We start from the raw sequence: 14,135 nt of genomic DNA, 5'->3' as shown, positions 1-14,135 counted from the left end.
GAATAAATAAACAAACAAATATATAAATAGACAAGGGATTGGACCATACATGCCTCCTCCCCTTGTCTTTTTAATTTTGGGGGTGTCTTTTCTGCTATTCACATCCTTCCAGCTTTCAAACCTGGATCCACCCTAGATACGTCTCCTCTTCTTTTAAGCTGCTGGGAGAAGATCCCAACAGTACTTACTGAGTAGCCTGTAAATTCATGTTATCTATTCTGAATTGGGATGAAAATTGATGCATTACTATTTTTTTAAATTTCACTCTCTTTAGCAGCTATTATAAACATTTTCTCTTTATAGCCTCAAAAGCAACCTTTACCTATGTCCTCATCTCCTACTTTACTTAGAAAAATAGACCATCTTTCAGGAATTCCCTCATCTTCCATGTATCACCCCTGAGAACTCATCTTTCTATCTTTGTTCATTCTTTTCTCCTTTCTTCCTGGTTTAGAGGAAGAGGTGACTCTTTTGCTTTCCAAAGCCAACCTCTCTACTCATATCCTTAATCCTCTCCTGATTCCTCTAGATGTTATGCCATCAATCATCCCATCATTTTCTTTCTCATTGTCAATCTCTCTCCAAAGAAGGATAGGTGAGAGGGAAGGAGGAGGAGAATATATTACTTATACCACTCCTGACAATTCAATCTAAGAAATGCAGTGAGTATGAAACATTAGTGTTATTCTTTTAATTTAGGAAATTTCCCCAAAGCATTCTGAGGTGTTAATTGTTGATGCTTTTCTTCAGTTGATGGAGATATCCTTTTTTACATGGGTAAAGGAGGAAATTACTGATGTGTTCTCCAGGGCTTTGAATGATATTCTTCAATGGCATTTTTTAAAAAGCTGGTAGCAAATTATATTTGTGAAAGAAAAATGTCTCCTCTTTTGTGCTCACAAAGAGTATGAATCTTGGGACTGATAAAAAGTGAGTGAACATTCTATTCAGACCACATACTGAAGCTGCTAAGACCAAAAGGAAAAAAAAATGGAACCAAAAAGACAAGTAGTGATATTTTCCCTGGAAATATGTATTGAGATTTGAGATAGGAGAGAAAAATGTATTTTGGTGTGAGCATTCATTATTGACTTGAACAGAGAGCAAGGATGTTTTTCTAGATATTGAAAAGGATATGTTGCTTCATGTGTTTCAGCCCAAAGTTATTTTCAGAAGGATTATGTGGCCTTCTCAGTGGAAAAAGTGTTAGATAATTCACTGTAGATACATATCTTACTAAGGATTCCTTTAACCAACGTAGGAATGAGATATTTTCTGTTCATGTGAACGCTGGCCTCAAAATGCTGCATGGAAATTGTAACAAATAGATTGGCACTTGGAACAAATACTCACGAAACACCCCCACATACACTTATCTTACAGTGACATCATCATAAATGAGGCTCTTTAAAGTCTGCAAAGTATTATACGTGCATTATATCATGAACCACTTAAAAATCTTTGAGGTAGGTATTACATTCATTATCTTCATTTTGTGTTATTCAGTTGTTCTCAGTCCTGTTTGACTTTTTGTGACCTGCTTTGGGTTGTTTTTGGTTTTTTTTGGCAGAAATACTGGAGCAGCTTGTCATTTCCTTGTCCAGCTAATTTTACAAATGAGGAAACTGAGGCAAACTGGGTTAATTGACTTGCTCAGGGTCACACAGTTAGTAAGTGTCTGAAGCTAGATTTTAACTTGGGTCCTCCTGACTTCTGGGTCAGCACTCTATCCATTGAGCTACCTAGCTGTCCTTCCAGTCAGTCATCTTGGCATATATGCTAATTAATTAGCATATATGATAATTGTTTGCTTATGTAGCTGTATCATAGTCTACTGTCATTTAATATAAACTACAATAAAAGTTACATGCTGACAACAAGTGTGTGTGTGTGTGTGTGTGTGTGTGTGTGTGTGTGTAAGTATATCCACAACAGCTAAGGGCTAACCGTGGTATAATGAAAATTCATGTCTACAATTCACAGCTGTAGCTTTATAGCCTTTACTAGTTTGCTTCTCATTTACAGAATTCAGTTGCAATGTCATCATTAACTCCTAATCATGAAACATTTACTAACCAGAAGGGTGGAAGTAAGAATAATCAACAAAGCATTTGCTCAAGAGAAGGCAAAATAAGGAATAATCAAATAACCATCATTATATCCAATAATAATCCATCCTTAAATCTGGGTCACACAAGGGACAGCTAGATGGCGTAGTGGTTAAAGCACCAGCCCTGGATTCAGGAGTACCTGAGTTCAAATTCGGCTTCAGACACTTGACACTTACTAGCTGTGTGACCCTGGGCAAGTCACTTAACCCCCATTGCTTGCAAAAAAAACAAAAAAAAAATCTGGGTCACATAGTGTTCACTGTGGTGTGGGGGGTGGGGATTGTAGGTATGTTGGGCACAGATTTATAGAAGTATAGCAGTGAGAAACATGGCTAAGGAAACTCATGTACTTGGCGTAACTCATGATTCAGGCTGCAGAGCTAAATGTTTGTGATCTGTCTAAGGAACAATCATAGGTCACCTCTTATTCTGAGACTTTCCACTCTCCTGCTGAACGAAGCTGCTTCTCCCATAATCTTGGGCCACTTTAAGCAGTGTTAAGATCTTGGGTCTCCAGAGATTCCCAGTTCTGTTCCTTTGATGTGGTATTAAGGGAGCACATGCTACTTCAGGAAAACTAGTTGCCTTTAATCCTGGGATCTATAAAGCTACTCAGTTGATATCTCTATGGGCTTTGAAGAGTCTCTCTGAAACTATAGAAGACAGTAAAGAGCAATGTAGGCAAGTCTTTAAGGGGTTTCCCCTTTTTCAGGTTGTAAATGACACTAAAGAATAGGGTAGCCTTTTCCTAAGCTAACTCATCACACAGCATAGGATGCTTTCCTTCAATCATATCAGCTCCCAGCATCAAAGCCTTCCTGCAGTCATATCAGCTCCCAGTATCAACTGCAGCAAGAGCCTGTCTTTAGCTGGCTGGTATCAGTGGTGCTTAGTTCCTGTTAGATCCTTAGCTCTGTCGTCGTTTGTCATTTCTCAATTTCTCTTCTCCTGGCTTTTCAGTGCTATCAGCTTCTGTGTTTTGTCTTCTTTAAGTATTTTCTCTTATTAGCTTCTCTGTTTTTTCTAAAACTGACTTTAGAAAAAAAGACCATACCTTCTGGCCTAACTCCTAATGCCTCAAATCAGGGCCACTTAGGTAGAAAAATCCCAACTCCATATTTCTATAACACATGATACAAATATTCATTAAACAACTATAATTAGAATATAGTCATCAAAATAATCCTTTGATTCAGCATTTCCCAGAAGTAAATTCCTAAGTCGTGGAACCAGTCATATTCAAATTAAATGCTGGGAAATAATGCATTATAACCATTTTTAATATCAGTCAATATTTTTCCCTTCAGCCCAGGTCCCCTTAGTACTTCTATATGAAGGATGTTTTCTCTTTGGTTCTTGCTACAGTCTATGCTTCTCTTCAAGCTAACTTTTTGTTTCTCCCATAAATATAATTTTCCCTGACCCTTTCAGTAAATAAAATGATCATATAAGAAGGATAAAGCACCCGCCCTGGATTCAGGACAATATGACCTCAGACACTTGACGCTTACTAGCTGTGTGACCCTGGGCAAGTCACTTAGCCCTCATTGGACCAGAAAAAAAGGATAATTGCATATATAAGTATGTGTGTGTATATATGTGTATACATAGATATGTATATATTGTGCATGTGTTTCTATAGATAGAAACAGGTAGAAAAGTATTCTTCGTAACATTTTACATTAGCAACAATTATGGTTTTGATTTAACTTACATGAGAATTTCTGGAAAAAATAATTTCACCATTCATAAGCTTATCATATTAGAAAATAGAATAAAAACTACTATAAAGCATCATTAAATATGAGTCATACCATAGTAAAAGAAGTAGCTTACTTTTTAAAATGAAATGTTCAGCCATGTCTGAAAGCCCAGGTACCTAAGAAGCAGCTATGTGGTGCAGTGGATAGAGTGGATAGGCCTGGAGTTAGACCTGAGTTCAAATCCAGCCTCAGCCACTTATTAACTTTATAATCCTAGGCAAGTAACTTAACTTCTGCCTGCCTTAGTTTCCTCAACTATAAATTGGGGATGATAATAGTACCTGCCTTCTCTGATTATTATGAGGATTAAATGAGAGAGTATTTGTAAAGTTCTTAGCATGGTAGATGATTAATGGGTTCTTTTAAGATTTGTTTTCTCTTGAACATTTTGGCTAAGTCCTCACTTGCTCAGTTATATGTTGTTTTAGGGGCAGCTAGGTGGCACAGTGGATAAAGCACTGGCCTTTGCTTCAGGAGGACCTGAGTTCAAATCTGTCCTCAGACACTTGACACTTACTAGCTGTGTGACCCTAGGCAAGTCACTTAACCCTCATTGCCCCCCCCCCAAAAAAAGAAAAGAAATATGTGTTGTTTTAAACCTTTCAGGGTTTTAAGAATTATCAGGATTTAATGACTGAGCAAAAGGCGTGAAGTAAAAACCTATTGTGTTATAAGGATCTCTAGATGAACATCTTAATTTTGGTCTATTAATAAGACTACTAAGGAAGAAAGGTTGTTAGCATGGTAAAATGAACTTTGAATTAGTGATTAGCAGTTGGATTGGCTTCCTATTAAATCCCACTTCGAATATTCAGTCATTTTCCTCATTTCCAAAAAACGGCATAATATTACCTGAGTTCTTACTTCAAAGAGTCCAGGGGGGGTGGGTTGTGCAGTTGCTTTTTTCTTAATTGATCAGTTTTTACATCACCTTCATTTCTGAATGTTTCTACCCTCCCCAACTCAATCAGCCATTGCTTGTAACAAAGAAGAAAAAAGAAAAAAGGCAGTTCAGCAGAAGTAACCAATACATCGACCAAGTGTGACAGCATATGCAATTTTTTCACATTCATTATTACCCACCTCTGGAAAGAAGAAGAAATGTATTTTCTCAAGTCTTCTCCAGGAACAAGTTTAGTCATTATTATTGTAGAGTATTTCCTTTTTGTTGTTGTTATTATTATCATTTCTTTCATTGTTGCACTCATGCTTATTATTGTCCTGGTTCTGCTTGTTTCACTCTATATTTGTTCACATAAGCTTTCCCGTACTTCTGAGTTCTTCAAATCCATCATTTCTTATAATGTTTTATATTCCCATGCTGTTATTTGTTTATCCATTCCACAATTTATGGCTGCTATTTCCAGTTTTTTACTCCTACAAAAAGTGCTGCTGTGGGGGCAGCTAGGTGGTGTAGCGAATAGAGCACCAGCCCTGAAGTCAGGAGGACCTGAGTTCAAATCTAGCCTCAGACACTTAATACTAGCTGTGTGACCCTGGGCAAGTCACTTAACTCCTATTGCCTTACAAAAAACCCCCAACAAACAAAAAACAAAAAAGTGCTGCTGTGAATCTTTTGATATCCATGAGACTTTTCTTTCTCTCTTTGACATTTATACAGTCCATGTCTAACAACAGGACCTCTGGGCAAAAAAGGCATGGATATTTTAGTGATTTATTTTTTCATCATAATTCTAAATGCTTTCCATAATGATTTGGACAAATTCACAGCTCTACCAATAATAAATTTTCTGCTACTCCATGGCCTCTTTAACATTGAGTATTCTCATTTTTGGCCATTTTTCACAGTTTGCTACATGTAAAGAACATGCTCACAGTTGATTTAATTGGCAGTTCTTATTATTTGTCATTTAGAATAGCCTCCCATACAGTTGTGATTACTTTGAAATTCTTTTGGAAATTTATTGTTCACATCCTTTGACCACTTATTAATTGGGAAATGGCTCTTGGTGCCATATATGTGTGTTAGTTTTGTACGCATATTGAATATCATAGTCTTATTAAAGATTAATGCCAAGATGTTTTCCTGGTTGATTAATAATAATAATAATAATAGCAGCTAACATTTAGTTAGTGCTTACTATATGCCAGTCACCATGTTTTCTGTTTTACCCTTATTATCTCCTTAATCCTCACAACAACCCTGGGATTTAAGTATTATTATTATCCTCATTTTACAAATAAGTGATTTGCCCAGAGTGGAATAGCTGTTAAGTGTCTCAGGCTTAATTTGAACTCAGGTCTTTCTGATTGCTGGCCTACTATTCTATTCACCATGCTACCTAGCTGCCCCAACTACATTTTTTATTCTAGTTGCATTGATTTTGTTGTCCCAAAGGTTTTCAATTTCATATAATCAAAATGATTTATTTTCTCTTTTGTGATCACCTCCACCCTTGTTTATTGAAGAGGTCTCCTACTTTTAGTAATGAGATATACCTGATAATATTTATATATAATTTTTAATAGTTTGACCTTTTATATCATAGTTAAATACATTTGGGGCTTATTGTAGTATATAAGATGTTTTTCTAAATGCAATTATTACCACTCTCCAATTTTCCCAGTAGTTCTTATCAAGGGGTTCTTCCTCCAAGAATTACATGTTTTCAGATTTATTGAACACTACTTTATTGAGCTCAGTTATTTCTGATTCTTCCAAGTCTGTTCCACTGATGTGATTCTCTTTCTTAACCAATGCCAAATAGTTTGGCTCATTACTGCTTCATAACATGAGAGAGGAAAGTACCTTTTCACTGAGTTGTTGTAAGGATCAAATGAGATAAGGTAGGCAAAGCACAATGCCAACCTTAAAGCCTTAGATAAATGTCAGCTATTATTACTATTGATCTATTGTAAACCTGATATTTCTGTCCTGCAATAATTAAACATGGTTGATTAAGAAAAGCCTGAAATTCAGAACCTCCTCATTCCTTATTAGTTGTTCATTTAATGCCCTGTGTTTGTTATTAATGTACATATACTGCAGTCTCTCCGGCAAGGTCCTGCTTAATTTGGTGGGAGATATTTGCAATTTAAATCACAGAAGAAAGAAATTGTCAGTACATTCCGACTTCCTAGAGTGTTGATGCTCTACCGCAGTCTTTGTTCAGTGAGCCCAGCTATATAATAAGTTACAACTGATGCAAATGAATGCATCAGTCTTCATTTCTCTTTGCCATTAGTCCATTATGCATACATTAAGCCCCAAGGAGCACATAAAAAGATTCATTAGTCAAGACAGGAGCACAGGTTAGCAGAAAGGAAACTCCTGAGTCATATCTTTCCTCCCCTTCCCCCACCCTTTCAAAATATCTATAAAAGGATCAGTAAATCCTTTTGGATTTCAGATTCTTATTGGTGGTTAACGTTCTTGTGATTCAGCACATTTTAATAAAACCACGTAGTATTTCAGAGCCTGATGTTTTTTCTCTTTGCCTAGGGTTCATCTTTTGTGAGCTTTTGAAGAGCCACCTTCAGTAATAGGCTTGTTAATCAGTATTGGCAGGGTCCTCTTCATGTGTTGCTTTCTCTAAAGTTACCACTGATTTCTTAATTGCCAAATCTAATGATCTTTTATCAGTCCTAATCCTTCTCAACCTCTCTACCACTTTTGGCACTTGTGACTCTCTTCTCCCTGGATTTTGGGGGCACTAGTTTCTCCTGGTCCATCTCCTACCTTTCTGGCTGTTCCTCAGGCCCTTTTCCTGGCTCATCATCCAGATTATATCCCCTAATTGTGAATGTTCCTTAATATTCTGTCCACAGTTCTCTTTTCTTCCTGTCTACTTGTAGTAACTTCATCAGATCCCATCAACTTAGGTACCATCACCATGCAGATGACTCTCAGATTTCTATATCCAGGCATCCCAGTCTCTCCCCTGACCTTCATTGCTGGATTACCAGTTTTCTGTTGGACATTTCAAGCTGGATGTGTGGAAGACATCTCAAGCCCAATAAGTCTAAAGCTGAACTTATTATCTTTCCCCCTGGTTTCTCCCCTCTTCCATGTTTCTCTATTTCTGATGAAGACACGACCATCTTTACAATTTCCCAGGTTTGTGATCTCAGATTTGTCCAGGTCTGCTCATCCAACCTTACATCTATCCATTCATTTACAGATCTCGTCATGTCTCCCTTCATGACATTTTTAAGCATCAAACACCATCTACTCATACAACTGCAACCTTAGTTCATGCCCTTATTAATTCTCACCTAGATTATTTTTAATCATAAAAGTATTTATTTTGCAGTAACATGTAAAGAGAGTTTTCAACATTTATTTTTATAAGATTTCAAGTTCCAAATTTTTCTCCCTCCCTCCCTTCCCTCCCCTTTCCCCTAGCCAGAAAACAATCTGATATAGGTTATATATGTACAATCACATTAAACATATCTCACCCGAATTATTGTAGCAGCCTCCTAATTGGTCTCCCTTCCTTAAGTATCTCACTACTCTGGTGCTTTCTACACATTATTGGCAAAGTAATTTCCCTATGGGTAGATAGCATCATGTGATTCTCCTGCTTGTGAGCTCTGAATTTTCCACCATTGCCCCAGGATGAAATATAAACTCTTCTATTTAGCTCTTAATGACCTCTGCAACCTGACCCCAACTTTCTCTTTCCAGCATCAATGGACATTATTTCTCATTCCAGACGTTATAAACTAGCCAAATTGGCCTTCTCTCTGTTCCTCACACATGCTGTTCCACCTCCAGTCTGCATATACCGGCTGTCTCCAATCCTTGAAATACATATCTGCCCTACTTCTGCCTCATAAACTTCCTCCCTTCTTTTTATATACAGCCCAGGAGCCCTCTTCTATATGAAACCTTTCCCGATCTCCTTTCTCATAGTACCTCCCCTCTTAAACTCCCTCATAGTTAATTACCTCCTATATGTTTGTATTTATTTACTTTATGTGTGCTGTATATTATTATATGTCCTTGTTACATGTCCCCCATTAAGCTATTCTTTGTATTTGTATCTCTAGTGCCTAGCATCCTGCTAATGGGTATTTAATAACATGCCAATTGTCAATGTCCTACGAATTCTATCAATACATAATTTTCTGTGTGCTTCCAATATTTATGAACATTTTTTCCTGCATGATTTCTTTAAGTACTACACTGAGATTTTCTTTTTGAATTACATTTTTTTTTTGGTGAGGCAATTGGGGTTAAGTGACTTGCCCAGGGTCACACAGCTAGTAAGTGTCAAGTGTCTGAGGCTGGATTTGAACTCAGGTCCTCCTGACTTCAGGATCAGTGCTCTATCCACCACGCCACCAAGATTTTCTTTTTCATAATTTTTGTTCCGGAAAAATTAGAATCCTTATGTTAATCTTGTTCTATCATTTTCCCTAATATTTTGTTTTCACATCCCAATTCCATATAGTCTTTCAGAGGATCTGCTATTTTGGAGAGCATCTCTGTCTTTTGTTTTAAATTTAGTCTTTGTTTGGATTTGGTTATTTTTTTCCCTTATGAGTGCCCATTTCCATCTTATTTCTTTGATATTGCTGCTTAATTCTTTGCCCTTCTTAACCATCTTGGAGATTCTTTGTGGTGGTGGCGGTGATGGTTGCCTTACCATGTTCCATATTATTCCACAGTTACCCCTTTCCCTTTTTCCCAACAACTCTCCTCAGACACTGCCCCCAACCCAGTGTAGGTCTTCATCACGCATGCCTGAACTACTGCAATAACCTTTTGGTTGGTCTTTCTGCCTCAAATTGGTCCCCATTCCAGTCCATCGGCCAGCCATTGGAGTGTTCTTAAAGTGTAAGTCTGAATATGTCACCTTCCTCCAGCTATGCAGCAAACTCCAGTGGCTCTCTGTTACCCCCAGAGTCAAATGTAAAGTCTAACATTTGTCATTTAAAATTCTTTATAGGGACAGCTAGGGGCGCAGTGAATAAAGCACCAGCCCTGGATTCAGGAAGACCTGAGTTCAAATCCGGCCTCAGACATTTGACACTTACTAGCTGTGTGACCATGGGCAAGTCACTTAACCCTCATTGCCCTGAAAAAAAAAAAAAGTCTTTATAACCTGGCCCCTCCTACTTCTGCAGTCTTCTTTTTCCTTCCTCCCCTTGATAATCCAGTGACACTGACTTCCTCCTACAAGACCCTTTATCTTCCAGCTCTCTACATTTCCCTAGGCTGTTCCCATTGCCTTCCTTGTCTGCTTCCTTGTCTCTGCCTCCTGACTTCTTTCTCTTCTCAGCTAAAACCCCACCTTCTACAAGAAACCTTTCCCAATGCCCCTTAATAAGGTGCCTTCCCTTTGTCTTGTCTCCAATTTATCCTCTATATATCTGGTTCATACATAGGTGCTTACATATTGTTGCGATTAGATTAATGTTAGATTAGATTAAGTTGTAAATTCCTTGAAATCAGGGGCTGTCTCTGCCTTTCCCAGTATCGCCAGTGCATGGCACATAGGAAGCACTTGGCCAAGCATCTACTATGATGTGATTTGATTTGAGTTATTGATCTCAGGGTTGATCTTTTCCATAGGCCTCAATTGGTCTTGAGAGTCAGGTTCTGTCTAGGAAATAGCCTTGGGAGTATCTCCAGAAGTAGGATACCAAAAATTGCCCTTGCCACAAGGACCTTAGCCTGCCCTGGTCTAGCACACAAGTGGTGGGAAATGGTGAAATCTGGAGGCAGGAATATTAGCAACAATGACACCCCTACCAACCCTGGGAAAAGGGGCCCATTTAAGAAACTACCAAGAGGTTTACTTGGAAAGCTGTTGACTTAAATGACCATAAACAAAGGGTCATTCTGAGCCAGCATGAGGACTGTGGAACTAGGGGAGGTTCAGGAAGCTATGAAGCACCAGGAGAAACGGGTGGATGAATTGGTCTTCAGTGTCTTTTTTTTTTTTTTTTTTTTTGCGAGGCAATGAGGGTTAAGTGACTTGCCCAGGGTCACACAGCTAGTAAGTGTCAAGTATCTGAGGCCGGATTTGAACTCAGGTCCTCCTGAATCCAGGGCCAGTGCTTTATCCACTGCATCATCTAGCTGCCCCCCAGTGTCTTTTTCAATAAGAATTATATTCATAATAGGTTCTTTCATTCTTCTCCTTCCAAGCAGTGTTGAATTTTCCAGATTTACCTGTCTCAGATTGTTTGGCATGGTCAGGGAAAAGCTTCCATCTAAGATACCTTTCATTCTGCCATTTTCTCAGGATTCCTTCTTTTAAATATTTGAAGAGGGGGCAGCTAGGTGGTGCAGTGGATAAAGCACTGGCCTTGGATTCAGGAGTACCCGAGTTCAAATCCAGCCTCAGACACTTGACACTTAACTAGCTGTGTGACCCTGGGCAAGTCACTTAACCCTCATTGCCCTGCAAAAATTAAAAAAACAAAAAACAAAAAATAATAAATATTTGAAGAAGACTTCTGTGTCTTCCCCTTCCCTCCTCTAATTCTTCCCTTCTCCAGGCTAAATATCCTTAGCTCATTTAACTGATACTCAGACCTCATTAAGGCTCCTCCAGCTTCAAAGCCTAGTATTCTATGAGTCTATGAAAGCCATGATCAGAGGACATGAGGTAGTTATCCAAGGATTCAGCGGCAAATCCAGCCGTATCATATATCACGTTGTGAGACATTCTGTCATCTGTGATTTGAGTCACTGTTGTGATTTAAAGGCAATTCTGCCAGAATTCTTTAAGAAATGAAAATAAATGTCAGCCGCCAAGATGTGGGATAGGCTGTTGGTAATCGTATTGATCTGCAGCAGCTTTAGCCTCTATGGAGAACCATGTTTACCAAGGGCTGCCGACGCCATGCCTTGCTTATGTCATGGTTCAAGCAAGAGGCCCCTTCCCCGGGAGGTGATCACATCCCCTTCTCTATACCCCAGCATGTTCGGGGTTACTTCAGAGCCTTGTCATTCTGGGCACATTGATTGAAAGTAGGCCCTTGTGGGATTCTGTCCTCTAAAGAACCCCATTCGTCCACAGTGTTATGATTCAATTCTTCCTTCCCAATTTATTTGTTGTTGTTAAGATATAGTGTTCTATAAAAAGGTCACTTGAGAGTGACAAAGAACAAAGAGAAAAAAATTGTCTTCTGTGCATAAGCCAAGCCAGACTATTTATTGGCAACCCAGAGCAAACTACCCCACCGGTGCCCATTTTAATAACTTTTAATGGAATATCTGCTTTAGATTTATTCTCATGCAGATTTTTATGATGTAGACTGTGAATTGTAATGGAAGGAGCCCACAGATACTTTTTCCTCATAAAAACATATGATTTGATGGTGGGGTGGGAAGGGTGATAAGTTGGGGAGAATTGGTCCCTAAATGCACTCACACACATACACGCAAAGCATATGTGGTCCTACTGGCATTTAATAAAAATATATTATTTTCTTTTAACAGAGGAATTCAAAGGTTCCACAGTTGTGGAATTAATGAAGAAAGAAGGCACCACCCTAGGGCTTACGGTGTCGGGTGGAATCGACAAGGATGGCAAACCGAGGGTATCCAACCTTCGGCAAGGAGGAATAGCTGCCAGGTAATATCACACACCCAAAACAATCACATTGGGTGGGCTGGTTTCCAAAATGAAAACCTCATCGAAAAGGTCACTAATAAATAAAAAAGTGACCACCACAATCTGCAAGGCAGCACATCAGAGCAGAAACATAGCAGGGCATATTTTGGGAGCTCGACCGAGACATGCACTTGTTCTCTCCCTCTCTGTCTGTCTGTCTGTCTGTCTGTCTGTCTGTCTGTCTGTCTGTCTCTCTCTCTCTCTCTCTCTGTCTCTCTCTCTCTCTGTCTCTCTGTCCTTGGGCTAAGCCAGAAGGACCAGCAAAGTTTTCCAAAGTTATTTCAAGGGTAACCAGTTGATCATTACTTTGAATTTTGACAAATTTGTTCAGCATGCTGCCAAATAAGTTATTGCACTGAAAATCGGCTGCCTGAAGAGAGTGATGTTGCTTTACTTTGGGAGAAGGGGTGGGGGGAGAGATGGTTAGAGCATATCAATATAAATGTGACATTTAAAAATGCAACTGAGATGTTTAAAAAAAATTTTAGATTTTTTTTAAAAGGCATTAAAAAGAAAAATAGACACGCAACATGCAAATAACTATCTTAAGGATTGTGGAAGATGAAAATCCAAGACAGTTGTTTTTTTTTTTAATGTCATGTTCCCTCCTTTGATCTGAGGAAATTCTAATGACCGTGAATTTCCAGAAAGTAATATGTGTTGTGGTTTAAAAGAAAAGAGAAGTTCTAGCAAGGATTTTAATTTTTTTTTCCTTTTGGAATTTGAATTCCAAACTACCTAAGGCAGTCAAGAAGACCTCAGTTCAAATCCAGCCTCAGATACTTATTAGCTGCATTTACTATGGCCAAGTCACTTAATCTTAGTCTGAACCAAGTTCTTTATTTAAAAATGATAATACTATTTAGCACACACCTCACAAGGTCCTGGTAAGAATCAATGAATATGTGTAATGCCCGTTTAGTTTTTCAAATTGTTGGTAAACAACTGCCCTGGGAGGTATGAAGTCTCTCACAGAGGAGACAAGAGGAAAAAGCAGACTTCATTGGAAATGAACCTGAAACATCTACAGGTAACCTTGTTCAGGCAGTCATTTATTTGAAAGCCCTCACCTAGTAAGATACATTCTAGATGAATGACTTATTACAAAGCTTTCCAAAGGCCAAGGTGCTAATTGTTTCTAATGATCCATATATGGATGAAGGCATGTTTATTTGTAAATTAAAGGCTTTATTTATTACCATTGCAATTCTTTCTCCTCTTTGCTGCTTAAAAACAAAAGTCTAAAACAAAACAAACAAACAAAAAGTCTACAGGAAATATGGCATATTATTAATTTCTTAGCACAGTGACTGTTGGAATTCATAGTTCATGGAAGGTGAGGGACTTAAGCCTGGCCTATGGTTAAATAAATCCATTATTCACAATTTTGTTTTTCTTCAAGCCTTTATTCTTTTTTTTTTTTTTTGCGGGACAATGAGGGTTAAGTGACTTGCCCAGGGTCACACAGCTAGTAAGTGCCTTGTGTCTGAGGCTGGATTTGATCTCAGGTCCTCCTGAATCCAGGGCTGGTGCTTCATCCACTGTGGCACCTAGCTGCCCCCTAATTATTCACAATTTTGAATGAAACTCTTATGACTTTGTAGGTGACACTTCTTATTCTTAGCTTTAGTTTCACTGGCCTCTGTTGGTTTACGTGTAGAGTT

At 38.4% G+C, this 14,135-nt stretch overlaps 1 protein-coding gene across 1 annotated transcript in view; it reads left to right on the top strand.

The window, feature by feature from the left end:
- GRIP1 (glutamate receptor interacting protein 1) overlaps positions 1-14,135 on the top strand; it is a 548,438-nt gene that overhangs the window by 318,252 nt on the left and 216,051 nt on the right. The window contains exon 3 of the mRNA XM_043967674.1: positions 12,297-12,432. Coding sequence (XP_043823609.1) covers positions 12,297-12,432 — 136 coding nt within the window. The remainder of the gene's footprint in view (positions 1-12,296; positions 12,433-14,135) is intronic.

This window comes from Dromiciops gliroides, chromosome 5, assembly GCF_019393635.1.
Source record: "Dromiciops gliroides isolate mDroGli1 chromosome 5, mDroGli1.pri, whole genome shotgun sequence".
Classification (NCBI taxonomy): domain Eukaryota; kingdom Metazoa; phylum Chordata; class Mammalia; order Microbiotheria; family Microbiotheriidae; genus Dromiciops; species Dromiciops gliroides.
This window is presented reverse-complemented; position numbering and strand designations above follow the sequence as displayed.